This window comes from Typopeltis vanoorti, chromosome 9 (assembly GCF_054136105.1).
Source record: "Typopeltis vanoorti isolate ZY-2024b chromosome 9, IOZ_Tvanoo_1.0, whole genome shotgun sequence".
NCBI lineage: Eukaryota > Metazoa > Arthropoda > Arachnida > Uropygi > Thelyphonidae > Typopeltis > Typopeltis vanoorti.
In genome coordinates, this window is record NC_143557.1 from 20,999,641 (window position 1) to 21,015,792 (window position 16,152).

The 16,152-nt window shown below is 38.7% G+C and overlaps 1 protein-coding gene across 3 annotated transcripts in view; it reads right to left on the reverse strand.

Moving 5' to 3' along the window:
- Su(z)12 (Polycomb protein Su(z)12) overlaps positions 1 to 16,152 on the reverse strand; it is a 498,478-nt gene that overhangs the window by 361,637 nt on the left and 120,689 nt on the right. For all 3 annotated transcript variants that reach the window (XM_090397603.1, XM_090397604.1, XM_090397605.1), the window contains exon 4: positions 1,694 to 1,762. In XM_090397603.1, coding sequence (XP_090253729.1) covers positions 1,694 to 1,762 — 69 coding nt within the window. The remainder of the gene's footprint in view (positions 1 to 1,693; positions 1,763 to 16,152) is intronic.

A 16,152-nucleotide genomic window follows, 5' to 3' on the forward strand; every position in this document is an offset into this window, starting at 1 on the left:
GGAAGTTTATATTAAACAGTTTCTTAATAGTTGAATTCATGAACTAATTAATTTCACAGATTAAAAAAAAATTATATATATATATATATACACGTGAAGGTATACATGGAGACATGCACTCTAATTTAGAATTGTGTTGTCAATGGTAAACTGCAAATAAACATCTGGGATATTAAAAAGAATTAAAACATCTTTTCATTTCTGGATGTGAAAATTTACATGCAATACTGCAGAGTTTAACAAATGGAGGGAAAAGCTTTATTTATTTATTTTATATGGATATAAAGAAGGTTTAACAATCATTCAGTACATCAACTGCTGCTTTTTTTTTTTTTGTACTGTGAATTTCAGTCATACCAGTGGAATTTAATTTTCCAATTAATTTAGATAATACAAGGATGGTCTGAAAAGTTCTTGGCCTAATAATGAAAAAAACAAATTTATAATTTCAAAATTATTTTTATTTTTCAACATCATCTCCCTTAAGACTAATCACCTCTTGATTTGAAGAAACACTCTTCCAGCGAGGAAGAGTTTTAGTTTGGGGAAAAGATAAAAGTCAGAGGGAGCCAAATCTGGGGATAGGGTGGATGTTCCTACAATTCATAGTGCAGATCCCTTAATTATCCCATTGCCAAAACACCTTTGTGGGCAGGTGCACTGTTCTGATGAAAGATGATTTTTTTTCTTCTGCAAACCAGGTCTCTTCTCACGAATTTTTTGTCTAGTCTGATTAAAAGATCGGAATAATATTCCCCATTTATTGTTTTACCCTTTTCAAGATAATTAATAAACAAAATGCCTTTAGTATCCCAAAACACTGATGCCCTGACCATTCCTGTTGATGGAACTGACTTTGTCATCGTTGGCACTGAACAACTAGATTCTGTCCACTGTTTTGACTGCTGTTTGGATTCTGGTGAGTAATAGTGAATCCAAGTCTCATCCATAGTAATAAATCGATGCACAAAATCAGTTTTATTCTTGTTAAAATGCTCCAAGCACTGTTCAGAGATTTTCATGCAAGTGCATTTTTCATCTGCTGTGAGCAAGCGCAGCACCCATCTTGCGCAAAGCTTTTCATTTGCAATTCTTCATGCAAAATATATCCTACAAATTCTTTTGACATGTCTATAGTCTCAGCAATTTCACACACTTTGACTCACCAGTCATCCAATAAAATATTGTGCACTTGATCAATGATTTCTGGTGTTGTTACACTTTTTGGACATCCTTCGTGTGGATTATCTTCGGGGCTGGAATGGCTGCGGTTAAACTCGGTGGCCCATTTCTTAATTGTCGAAAACCAAGGAGAAGAGTGCCTATAACTTTTATGAACTTTGAATGAAATGAACTTGTTCTGGCATTAAACCTTCTTTTACAAAGAATTTTATAACACGATATTCAATTTTATCCATTTCAAGGGATATAAGACAGCAATTTTGCTTCGACAGCTGTATAAAAAAAACTACTTGACAGAATGACTTGTAATATCACATGGATGGTTATGACAGATATACCAACTTAGAGGAAAAAAAAAAAAAACTTGCCAATAGTATTGCCATCTATGATCAGGGCCGAGAACTTTTCAGACCACCCTCATAGACTGTTATTCTAATTCAGCAATATATTGTCATGAAAACAATATTACAGAAATAAAAGCATAAATAAATAGAACTACTTCATCTAATACCTTTCATATTTCCCATCTGCTTGACTACTCCGTACTTTCTCTAAAAGTGAATCGATTCTGAAGTTATTCCTAGAAACAGAAGAAAGTGATAACATAAGGAAGCACTATCACATTTATATTAATCCCCACCCCCTAACAAATATAACCATTTTTAAGAAAATGGTTATAGCCAAAACACTATCAACAAAATTCTCTACACGACCTCACTAAAAAACAAAGATAAACTAGACTACAATAAAACTATAAACATTCCTTACATCATAGGTTCATCAGATAAAATAAACAGAATACTACAGAAATATAACTTTAAAGCCACCTTTAAACCTCTTTGAACAACTCATCCAAAGATCCACTGCCTCCATTGGTTCACCCTGGAGTATACCGCATTTATTGCACCTGTAATCTACCATATATAAAGGAAACAGGATGCACAATTCCTATCTGACAAAAGGAACATAAATGACACATTAAATATAATAACTATGGTGAAGCTGGCCTTTCTGATCATGCCCTGAACACTTTACATAGAATAAATTTAGTTTAATTCTTTATCCAAGTGTAAGCAAACAAAGTTTGCACCTAAAGTATCTTCAGGAATGAGGCAATTTGAGGTAAAGGTGGACCAAGTTCTCATCACTCCTTGTCTCAGTATCTCCCATAATGCAAAACACATCTCTTTATGGACATGTATAATGCTAGGCATTAAGGGAAGAGCCACTACAGAGACTAGTTTCGACCTTTATTGAATGTTCAAGTACAGGTCAAACTCAAAAAACACAGTGTTGTTCCCCTCAGAAACAGGCTCACCCTGCCACTGAGAAGAACTCTCAGAACCGATTGGCTCTACACCGTGGCAGGCTCATCCCACCACTGAGCAGAGCCAGTCATTTGCTCATATCTCATCTGAGGGGTGACAGCAACAGCTGAGCCTCGGTTAAAACTTTATGGGTTAGAGCATTGCCATTAATCACCCAAGTTTCCAATAGTTTTCGACCCTTGTTGAGGTCTCGTCAGTGGGAGCCAGACACAGAAGTAGTAATACTAAGGGAGAAGTAATGCAGAAGTCATATTTACCTATACGAATTGCCAAAAGGTGTACCACCTTATTATTAAATTACTCTGGATTTAGAGAAATATGTTCGAAGTTTTTTTCACTTGGTTAGACTATAATAAATTTAGTTTAATCCTTTATCCAAGTGTAAGCAAACAAAGTTTGTGCCTAAAGTATCTTCAGGACTGAGGTGAATGAGCAACTCATGGTAAAGGTGGATTGAGTTCACATCACTCCTTGTCTCAGTATCTCCCATAATGCAAAGCACATCTCCTTGCAGACATGTATAATGCTGTACATTAAGGGAAGGGTCACTATCCAGACCGGTTTCAAGCTCTGAGGTCTAGTCAGGGGGAGCCAGACCCAGAAGTGGTGATACTAAGGCAGAAGCAATGGAGAAGTCATATTTACCTATACGAGTTGCCAATAGTCTAACCAAGTGAAAAAAATTCCAACATCTTTCTCTAAATCCGGAGTAATTTAATAATAAGGTGGTACAACTTTTGGCAACTTGTATAGGAAAATATGACTTCTCCATTGCTTCTGCCTTAGTATCACCACCTCTAGGTCTGGCTCCCACTGACGAGACCTCAATAAAAGTTGAAACCGGTCTTCGGGTAGTGGCCATTCCCTTAATGCATAGCATTATACATGTCCGCAAGGAGACGTGCTTTGCATTATGGGAGATACTGAGACAAGGAGTGATGAGAGTTTGGTCCACCTTTACCACGAGTTGCCTCAGTCCTGAAGATACTTCAGGCACACACTATCTTTGCTTACACTTGGATAAAGGATTAAACTAAATTTATTATACTTGACATAGAATTGACTGGAAAAGCACCAGTTGTTTACATCACACCAAAACATGGTATAACGTAAATTTAAGGAGGCTTGTGAGATTCTTATCAACCACTCTAATCTTAACAATAATGATGGTCTAAAATCCCATGCATATGGAAGGTACATACTTGACCCACAGAACCTTTCTCCCTAAGAGTTAACTATAAACAGGACTGCAGATAATCCAATATCTTAAATCTAATATAACAATTATAATGTTAAATTAGGACATCATTGTTACCGTAAGAAAATTATCTATATGAAAGAATTTTTCTCTGATGTTATCTTAAATAGAATATAGCTCTGATGTAGTTCCTAAATAATTAATTTTTTAATTTTATTTGTATTTTTTAATATATATTATATTTTCACTAGAGGTCATGCCAGTAGAATAACTGTTGATCAATTCATTGTCTCTTTTAGCATACTGTGTGAAATGTAACTCAGCTTGTCCTTGTATATTTGTGTATACTCCAGATGATGACCTTAATATGAAGGTCAAAAAGTCGGGAAATTAAAATAGTTATTTATAACACGGTCGTCCATAATTTCTAAAATGAATGCTGTTCATCGTGTAACACTAAAAGAAAGGTTGCCTTTAACCAATTAATCCTCAAGAGCTTTGGATTTTTAGGAATTTCTTAGGAAACCATTCCATGTGTGTTCTACAGTAATGAAAATATGTGATTTTTCAAACTTTGAATTTTATTGAGGTCTCTTCAGTGGGAGCCAGATCCAGAGGTGATACCAAGGTTGAAGCAATGCAGAAGTCTTATTTCCATATGCCAGTTGCCAAACCATTCCATGTGTGTTCTACAGTAATGAAAATATGTAATTTGTATGGAGTAAATAGTTATTAGGGTGGGAAGTAAATTTGAGGATAGTAATGTTTAGCAGGTAAGGCAATTGCATTGACTTTTTTTTAAATCAATCACATAAGTGAAAGACTCCTGAACCTACAGCACATCAGTGATGTGAGATGGGTATGCTTTCTTGAATAGTTGAAGATTGTGATTTCTGAGGGACATGTGAAGAAGACTACTGCAGAGAATGTAGGTAGCTGGAAGTAAAGGACAAGCAAGTTCATCGGGTTTGTAGCTGGACTATGAAATGGAAGTTGAGCAGCAGCTGCTTGTGTTATTATGAACATTTGAGATAGTACACTAGTTGTGTTTTTTTTTAATAAAAACTTACACACGTGAGAAACTGTCTGACCAATACTACATCAGTATTACACACAAACGCACACAAATAAGGTGATGGAAAATGAGAAAATTGTTCAAGTTAGACAGATTCACCCCATTCCAATTCATCTTGAAACTCAAGGAACATATTTTTCTTGCAGTTCACTCAATCCTTCCACTGCTGCCTTTTGGAGTGGCTGTCTTCAGTCTTGTGTATTTCCTATAGACTACAACTGACAGGGTCTTCAAATCCTTCAGAATGTTAACAAGCTCCTATATCCACATATTTCTGCTCAGCTATAATACTAACGTGCTAAGTATTATAGCTGAGGTCAAGTATATTATACTAAGGTCAAGCAACCTTTTTTTGGGGTAAGATTATGATAGGAAACAAGATGTTTGGGATCTATAAAGAGGTAGCAGGTGGACAGTAGACAGTAATGTTTTCAGTTGAAGTACACACCAAGTTTTCTGAAGGCTAAGGATGTATAACCAAGTGGAAAAACTTCCAACAACTAATTCTTATACTTTAAATTATATATTTAGTTTAATCCTTTATCCAAGTGTAAGCAAACAAAGTTTGCGTCTGAAGTATCTTCAGGACTGGGGCAACTCCCGGCAAAGGTGGACTGAGTTTACATCGCTTTCCTTAGTATCCCATAATGCAAAGCACATCTCCTTGTAGACATGTATAATGCTATGCATTATGGGGTCATTACTCAGACCGGTTTCGAACTTTATTGAGGTCTCTTCAGTGGGAGCCAGATCCAGAGGTGATACCAAGGTTGAAGCAATGCGGGAGTCATATTTCCATATGCCAGTTGCCAAAAGGTGTCCCACCGTATTATTAAATTACTCTGGATTAGAGAAAGATGTTGGAAGTTTTTTTTTACTTGGTTAGACTATAAATTATATATTTAGTTTAATCTTTTATCCACATGTAAGCAAACAAAGTTTGTGCCTGAAGTATCTTCAGGACTGGGGAAACTCGTGGCAAAGGTGGACTGAAAAAAAAAAAAAGCTCCCTGGTCCTGATGGCATTACAAATAAAATTATTAAACTGTTGCCCCAAAGAAGAGCTGTTGTACATCTTACCACAATAATGAATGCAATCTTCAGATTTAAATACTTCCCCTCCTCTTGGAAAGTTGCAGATGTGGTCCCAGTGCATAAACCAGGAAAGGATCCACACCTGCCTGAAAGTTATTGTCCCAGCAGCCGGATCTCTAACTTAGGCAAAATCGCCAAAAAAAAAAAAAAAAAAAACATCCTCTCCAGACTCCAAGCCTCAGTAAACAAGTTAAACATTCTTCCAAAGGAACAATTTGGCCTTCACCAATACCACAGCACTACTCAACAAATTCATATATTATATTAATTGAGTATATCACTACCAGCTGTAATTGGCATCAATACTCCAGGCTGTTTTCCTTGACATAGCCAAAGCATTTGATAAAATATGGCACTTTGGACTGCTGTACAAACTCATCTCAGCTGGCATACCATTGGAAATGGTTCACCTAATAAAATCATATCCTTGTGACAGGCACATGCAAGTTAAGATAAACAGAACAATTTCAACCTAGCGATGGATCTCGGCTGGAGTGCCTCAAGGGTCCCTGCAAGCACCGATTTTGTTCTCAATATATATGGCAGACATTCTGCACAATGCAATGTCATCCATATTAGCCCTCTATAAGGTTGATACAGCAATACTAGCCAGATCTCTTCAGTCACATCTTGTTACCAAAAAACTTCAAGAAAATCTACTAAAACTAGAGCAATGATTCTCCAAATGGAGATTGTAAGTAAACCCCCAAAGAGCATTGCTATGCTTTTCACTAGAAGTTCAGTATCTCCTAAAGGTGACCTCTTCTTGTTTAATACCAAAATTCCTTGGCAAACAGAAGCCAAATATCTGGGTATATTGCTGACAAAAGATTAACCTTGAACCCTCATATCAAAGCCTCATGTGCTAAGGCATCTAAAGCCATCGCCCAGCTCTACCCTCTAATTAACAGGAACAGCAAGTTAAACACTACAAAGCGCTTCGTTACCAGTTGATGATTCGTCCCATAATTAGATACATGTCTCCAGCCTGGAGCCACACATCCATCACTAATATCCTCAAATTGTAAAGAGTACAAAACAAACGTTTATGTATGATCCTAAATGCGACAATGTTTGTTAGAAACGTTCAACTTCGAGATACAAATATCCCTTATATATACTCTTTCTTACAATCTTTAGCAGCAAACTTCTAAAGATCATAGGAAAGTGTAGAACTCTACACATCCCAACGAACTACTTCAACAAGCTGCAAATTATGATGAAACGGATCTCTTTAAACAGAAAAGGCCAAAAGTAATCTTAGCTTCAAGCAATGATGTGAAATCTCTCAGGGCGAGCAAATAGCTCAAAAATTTTTTCTTTCTTCAAAGGGAAACCAGAAGGATTGCAGTAACTATCGTGGCATCTCTCTGCTCAGCCTGTCTGGGAAAGTGTATGCTAAGTGCTTGGAAAGACGGTGCAGGAGCATAGTTGAGTCAAAGTTCCAGGAAGAACGATGTGGCTTTCGTTCTGGTAGAAGCACAACTGACCAAATCTTCACTTTAGGCAAGTCTTTGAGAAATCTTGGGAATATGCCAAGAATGTCTACACGTTTTGTGGACTTGGAGAAGGCATATGACCGGGTTCCTCGGGATAAGCTTTGGCAAGTAGTACAGGAGTATGGAGTGGATGGCCAACTATTAGCTGCCATCAAGTCCCTATACGAATACCCAGAGTTTTGTGTCAGGGTAAACAGCACAAAGTCTGAACCTTTCACAGTCTCCATTGGCCTCCGCCAAGGGTGTGTTCTGTCACCCGTCCTTTTTTATAATATTTATGGACTGGATTCATAGGCACAGCCGAAGAAGTGAGTGTGTCAGAATTGGAAGATGTAGCATTGGACGTCTGCTTTTTGCAGATGACCTAGTTCTGCTTAGCTCTTCCACAGATGACCTTCAGCAGACCCTGGATAGCTTTGTAGCTGTTTGCGCAGACGCCGGAATGAAGATCAATGTGGCCAAAACTGAAACATCTGTGGTCTCAAGACAACCATCCCAGTGCACTCTACATGTAAGTGGAGTCCCAATGAGGCAGATGGAGAAGTTTAAATACCTTGGGTCCATATCCACGAATGATGGAAAATGAGATGTAGAGCTAGATACTCGAATTGGCTTAACAAGCTCAATACTGCGGGAGCTTGGCCGTTCGGTAGTATTGAAGTGGGAGTTGAGCCAGAAGGCAAAGCTGGCTGTCTTCAATACAGTCTATGTCCCCATCCTCACCTATGGTCATGAGAGTTGGGTAATGACCGAAAGAATGCAGACACGAATCCAAGCAGCTGAAATGAGGTTCCTTCGAGGGGATGAGGGGATGACAAGACTCGACAGAGTCAGAAGCCCTGCAATTCAGGAAACCCTCAATACTCAACCGCTGCTTCTCCGTGTTGAGAGATCACAGTTGCGTTGGCATGGACACCTAGTCTGAGTGCCACAAGAGAGGCTCCCTCAGCAGGCCCACTTTGCCAAGCCAGAGGGTGGGAGGCCACATGGAAGGCCAAGGACTCGCTGGATAGATTATATCCAAAACCTTGGGTGGACACGTTTGGGAATCCCATCAGAACACCTGAGCTTGGTAGCAGAGGATCGTGACCATTGGAAGTTCCTCTTGCAGCTTTTGTTCTCACAACCCAATTAGGAAAGGTTGCCTTGAAGATGTATGTATGTGTACAGGCAACTGCATGAGTCCGAAGACTCATCACAGGAGACACAATCAATCATACCTCTCCTTGGACCCATTAACAGACAAAGCACTCACAACTGACTCTCGCAACTCAATCCACTCATTCACAAAAAAATTGAATCCTCAGACCCCTGCTAATGACATCTTTAATTTCCAGGGATGATCCCTTGTTCTGATCTTTCTAGCCAAATGTTTAAACATTTCCCCTGCACCTATCCTATAAAACCCTTTAAGCAACTTAAACATTTGTATTATATCCCTACTTTTTCTTGTATCAACCAACTTCTGCAATCCACACACTTTCAATCTATCCTCATATGGACCATTCCACAGCCCACTCACCATCTTGGTCACTTGTCTCCTAATCCTCTCTCTTGCTTCTTCATCCCAAAGAAATCCAGGGGATCAGACTTGAGCACAGGAATCCAGATGTGTACATATCAAGGCTTTATAAAGAGGAATAACAACTTCCCTATGTTAACTTGTTTTTAACAGCCAAGTAATCTTATAGGGAACCTTAGCAATATGTCCTCTAAACTTTAACTCTCGGTCTACCACATCCCTAAATCTCTAGCTTCATATATTTCCTGGAGTACAGTGTCATCAGTGTGATACACAGCATGAAATCGATTCATCCCAAAATGCATAAATTTATATTTCTCCACATTAAACTATTATCTTTTGCCCACACTTACAGTCTACTTAAATCATCCTACAAGCTCCCCACATCACCTTGATTAATTTTGCATCATCAGCAAACAACTGAATGTTTCCTTTCAGGTTAAATTAAACATCAATAGTCCCCGCAATGAACTTAGCGGTACACCACTAGTCACCTGTTTTCACCTCAATTCTGCCTCTTCAAATACCACTTTTTGATATCTGTCCAGCAGCCACTCTCCTATCCAATTAACCAGTGTTATATTCATTCCTATTTGTTCTAATTTGCATAAGAGTTCCATGTGGTATTCTGTTAAACACTTTTGCAAAATCATAATGCAGCCATTTCCTTTATCCAATGCAGCTGTTACTCTATTATAAAAAAGTTAGTAAATTACTAAGTATGACAAACCTTTCACAGTCATGTTGATCCTCATATGGTATCATATTTTTATCTATCCATTCTTGAATTCTCTTTTTTCATCAATTTTTCTAGTACTTTTACCACCATGCCTAAGATACTGATTGATCTATAATTAGCTACTGCAGTCTTAGAATTTCCTTTATGCAAGGGAAATAGTTTGTCCTCTTTCCATTTGCTTGGAACTCCACCGGAGCTGAGACTTAAAGAAAAAAGCCTAGTCAAAGGCATTGCCAGTTCCCTTGCACATTCTCACAAAACTCTAGCTGATATCCCACAGCTGTATATACATTGAGATTCTACAATATCCTAAGAACTTCCAATTCATCCACCTCTGCTCCAGAATTAGTGTCTATGACAAAGGTTAAACCATTAACCTCAGTAGAATGATATAACCTTGCAAACTGGTCACTCGGTAACTCAACTATTTTATCTGCTTCTGTCTCCTCGTGACCATCATCACTCATTAATGTTATCTTCCATAGTCATTCTTACTTGCTACCACAAAAGAACTCTTTGGATTTCCTTTGGCCTTCTTGGCTAGATTCTTCTCATAATCTGATTTTGTCTTCTTTGTCATGCTGGTCACCTTTCTTGTCTGAGCCTTGTACTGTTCATTAATTTGCTAGTTATCTTTCGCTTTATATACTCTCCACTGTGTTTTCTTCTTCTGCAGCATGTGCTTAATGATATTACTAATCCATGTAACTCCTACCTGATTAACCCTCCTTACTCTAGGTATACACTTTAATACTGCTTCCTCTAGATGTCCCTTAATATCCCACGCACTACTAATATCCTTACCCTGCAGTGTTTTATACCATGGCACAGATTTAGGCGTCTTCCTAAGTTTGTCATAATCACCTGCACTGTAGTTACATATGTACCCCCTCTTGACAGAATATTCCTCATGTTGTACAATCTCCCAAGTCAAGACTGGATGGCCACTTTCACCAAATGGAGACAATATGGTTACCTTGGTTATGGATAGTTCTTCTCATTCTATGACCAGATCCAATACCCTCTCCCACTGCTAGTCTCCTCCATCAGATGCTGCTTTAAGTAATTATATCTTAGCAGATGTATAAATTCTATTTCCTTTCTGCCATGTGATCTTTCTTCCCTCCAGTCCATATCTCCATATCAGATGTATAAATTCAATTTCCTTTCTGCCATGTGATCTTTCTTCCCTCCAGTCTATATCTCCGTAGTTGAAGCTCCCCATAATAATTACTTGTCCTGTACTCATTATGCTAATTTGGTGATGCATGTCTTTCACAGATTATCTGTGGAACTCCCTGGCTGGCCTATAGCAACAACCAACTGTATATTTTGTCTTAATCTCACACCAGATTAGCTGCAATTCACTGCTATCATTAGCAGTACTCTTCCCCCCCTCCCCATCCTATCTTCTCTATCTTCCCTGAAAATATTAACATCTTCACATTCAATCCCTGCAACTACATCATCTGCTGATAGCCAATTCTCATTAATGCCTATAACTTTTGGCAAGGCTGCACTAACCAATGCCAAAAGATCCTCCCTCTTGTCCCTGATACCTCTGATATTAGTATATAGAAACTGCAGCATCCATTCAGTCCCCATCCACTTTTGCTTCCTGAATTGACTACCTTATTCAATATTTTTGCTTGAGAGACTAGATTTCACACCTGGTCATTCTCACCACTCATTCGTCTCATGGGTGCCTTCACACAATCTACTTACTTCCACTCTAATTGCTTAACTTTTCTTGAATTTGCACTTCAGTATGCTTGGTAGACAAAATCTCTCTCTCTCTCTCTCTCTCTCTCTCCAGATACCTAACACGAAAACAATTTAGGAAGAAGAAGCCACATGTTTTTATTGGCTAAACTAGCAGGTCAATTAATAGTTGTTAAGACCAATAAAACCCACTTATCTCTACTTGAATAATGTAAATATACATTAAAAAATTTAAAATTCAATATTTTTAAATATTCAGAATATTTTCGGAAATTCTATGCAATTTAGTTTCTCTACTAAAATACCTAAAAACAATTTATTATCCAAACAGAAAGTGCCACCACTTTTCTTACTCCCAAAATGGAGGACTTACATCTCTAACTGGTCCTTAATAATTAACAAGATCATCAAGCTGTCACATTACCCATAGAGAATGAAACCTAAAAAGTTTATAGACAACACTAACATCATAATTATTCTGGCAGATAAAAGAAATACCATAATTATCCTTGATACAGAGGGCTATATAATTATATAATGAAATTACTTAAAATGGACACTTAAATTTTGAGATCCCACATGAAAATTCCAAAATCTTACCAGTAATCTATATGAAATAGTAGAATTCACAGTTAAGAAAGGCTTTCATCACAAATGATTAATCTGTTAATTCTTCATTTATCAGTGTGCCCAAAATACACAGAGAAAACAATCCAGTGAGACCAAATGAAGTACAAACTAACCTACCCACAGGTTGAAATTCATTAAACATTTAGCAAAATTATTATATTAACATAAATGCAAGGACTCACAGAGAAGATGGAGAGCCTTGTGAGGGGATGGTGCAGAACATTAGTAGAGTGGAAGTGAAGACAGCCATAAAGAGGATGAAGAATGGAAAATCGGTAGGCCCTAAACGATCCCAGTAGAGGCATGGAAGGCACTGGGGGAAGAGGGAATTGACCTGCTGTGGGAACTGTTAATAAAAGTTTGTCATATACCTGAGGAATGGAGGGAAAGTACTCTTGTCCCCAAGACTGTAAGAATTACAGAGGAATAAAGTTGATGTCCCACACAATGAAAATCCTAGAGAGGGTTCTTGATGGAAGACTGAGGAAGGAGGTAGAGATTGCAAAGGAACAATTTGGCTTCATGCTTGGTCGATCAACGACAGATGCTATCTTTAGGTTATGAGAGATGATGGAAAAGTTTTGAGAGAAGCAACGGGATCTACATCTGGTATTTATGGATCTGGAGAAAGCGTATGATAGAGTACCAAGGCAAGAAGTCTGAAGGTGTCTGAGGGAGAAGAAGGTAATGGAGAAATATGTCAGGTTGGTGCAGGAGATGTACAGAAATGTGAAGACAAGAGTTCGAACTTGCCTGGGAGAGACAAAGTATTCCAGTGACGGTTGGCTTGCATCAAGGGTCAGCATAAGTCTATTCCTGTTTAATATTGTGATGGAGGTGGTGATGGAGGAGGTGAGAGAAGATGCACCTTGGACTATGTTGTATGCAGATGACATTGTGCTGTGTGAAGAATCAAGAGAAGAAGTGGAGGCTAAACTGGAAAGTTAGAGGAAAGTACTGGATGAGAGAGGTATGAGACTGAGCCGAAGTAAGACAGAGTATGTGTGTTGCAAAGTGGATGGCAGCAAGGAGACAGATCTGGAGCTGGAAGGAAATGTCATCAGGAAGGTCAGTGACTTGGGTTCAACAATGAAAGAGAATGGTGAGGCTGAGAAGGAAGTGGGATGCAGGATACAGGATGGAGAAACTGGAGAGCGATGGCTGGAGTGCTATGCAATAAGAGGGTGCCGATCAATCTAAAAGGCAAAATCTACAGGACAGTAGTGAGACCAGCTATGACGTATGCTATGGAAACTGTGGCCCTGAGGAAAAATAACATCAGCAGGATGGAGATAGTGGAGATGAGAATGCTTATGTGGATGTGTGGTGTGATCAGAAAGGATCGTCTGAGAAATGACTATGTAAAAGGAACGGTGAAAGTTACAAACTTAGGAGCAAAGATACAGGAAGCTCGGCCGGCCAAAGAAGAGATGGAGGGAGATGGTGGAGGAGGACTTGAGGATGAAGAACTTGGATGTGGCTACAGCCCATGACAGGAGATTGTGGAGGAGACTTACCACAAACAGTGACCTTACTTAAGTGGGAAAAGATGCAGAAGAAGAAGATTATATTAACGTTAGGACTGATGGGATCGAACTCTTCATAAGTTAAGTACATCAAACATTTTGAATGATTATCTATAATCAAATTTACCCATTGATTAATGCCATAGTACCAAATGAACAAGCCAGATTCAGACTCTCGCAGCTGCTGCGACCAAGTACTTGCCCTTACTACACATATAAAAGCTGGTTTTCAAAAAGGCCTTAAAACCTCAGTAGCATTCATAGATCTGTCCACTGCATACACAGTTTGGGTGAATGGACGCATACTGAAATTCAACTGTAATACAAGAAACAAAGATGATTAACATCCTAAAATGCATGACATCAAAGCGCAAATTCAAGGTAGAACCAAATGGTGAAAATAGTTCCTTTATAGTAGTAAAAAACAGACTACCACAGGGCTCGGTGCTAACTCCGCTCCTCTTTAGTTTATACATTAGTGACATGCCATAAACCTCCTCCAGAAAGTTCGTATGTGCAGATGATCTGGAGTTGGCAACTCAGACTAAACACCTGGAAGCTTGTGTGTTCGGGATGGAGGGCAGTAGCCAACACTTTAAAATCTGCTGTCCATGCCCTAGTGTACTCTTGTGCATAATACTGTGCTCCAGTGTGATATTCGACTCACCATGTCAGCAAGGTTGATGTGCAACTTAATGATACCATGAGAATTATCACAGGCTGCATAAAGTCTACACCTGTTGAGTGGCTACCAATACACTCTAACATCATACCACCAGACATAAGGAGAAAAGTTGTTCCTAACAGAGAGAAGATAAAAGTTATGGGAAATAACTTACTCATCCATGAGGACCTCCAAAATCTACCACCTATTCACTTACAGTCCAGCAACCCAATATGGAAAGATCAGCAAACCAGACACATAGTCTTCTGAAACTGAATGGAAGAATCGCTGGCTTACTTCAACAATAAAAAATGAACACCTCATTACAGACCCCACAATAGAGGCCCCCCACTGACTTTGACCTGCCCAGACGACAATGGATCACACTCAACAACTTGACGACAGGCCATACCAGATATGCTACCATGAATGTAGAAGTGGGGCTTGCTTCAATCTCCAACTTGTGACTGTGGTGCTGATCAACAGACTGTCAATTAGATTATTCAGGACTGCCCAGTGCTGAGTTTTAAGGGCACATTGATGGAACTGTTCCAGCCTACCCCAGACACAGTCCAATGGATTAGAGACAATCTGAACTTATATTTGTGATTTGTAGTATCCAGTTTTAGTGTGTGTATGCACGCGCACACATGCACACGCACACACATACGAGGTGTGGCTATTAAATAACGAGACAAGGCGAGCTGTGAATCATGTACTCGTAGCAGTGGGAAGCACTTGTGCCGTGAATGACCTCGAAGGTTCTAGAAGCATTTGAGATAAGATTTGTTCACTCGTAATTAGTCTGTAGGCAGTTATAAAAGAAACACGTGTAAAGTCGCTTTGCCAGAATAATGTCTAATGTTAAACTCAAGCAGCACATTAATCTCAAATTCATTGTGAAATTGAAGAAATCGCTCATCGAGTGTTTCAAACTGTTGCAGGAAGTGTACGGTGATAACGTAATATCACATGTATGAATGGCACAAACGCTATACTGAAGTTCGAGAAAACACTGAAGATGACAAACGACCAGTTCGCCCTATCACAGCAGAAACCGAACAAAAAGTTGCAAAAATTAATGAAATTATCCGCAACAATCACCGATTAAGCATTCGGATGATAGCAGACAGCAGCCTAAACGGCAAAGAAATTGAGCTAGCTGTGAAATTAGATAAGTACAAGATCGACATAATAGAGGTGACTGGAAGAAAAAAAAAGACAAAAACTGGTGAGTTCTTTCTGAGCAATAAATACAAAATGTTATATTCAGGCAATAACAATCAAGGAAAAGAAGGAGTAGCCATAGTATTCAACACTAAATATGAGGCTAATCTTCTTGAATGGCAGGCAGTCTCAATTAGAGTGATGTGGGCAAACATCAGAATGGGGAACTGGACAATGAGACTTATTTGTGCCTATAGTCCCACAGAAGGTTCTACTAAGGTAGAAGTGGAGGAATTTTTTTTAATGCTTTAGAAAAAGCAATTGACACAATGAAAATGGAAAAGTTGGTCCTTGTTGGGGATCTAAATAGCAGAGTAGGAAATGATTGTCATCATCATCAAATTCCTGCCATGTACCCTCAAGGGGTGTACAGGATATGATAGTACTACATGAAAAAAATTACATCATTATTAATTTCCTATCTACAATTTTCCTCCAAATCAGTCTGTTACTTGTCAACACTCCAACATTATCAGATCTTATATTTCTATCGTCTAAAGCACTTTGTACCGTATCAATCCACCTATATCTTGGTCTTCCTCTGGGCCGTTTTGCTGCCAACCTGGCAGAGAACACTTGTTTTGCTAATCTTTCCTCACCCATTCTGTTTAAGTGACCATACCACTTGAGATTAGCTCTGCAACGCATTCCTGGATGCTGACAATGTCAAGTTCTTTCCTAATATCCTCGTTTTTAATATGATACTGCCATTGATGCCATCTGTTCACGCCTATAATCTTTCTCA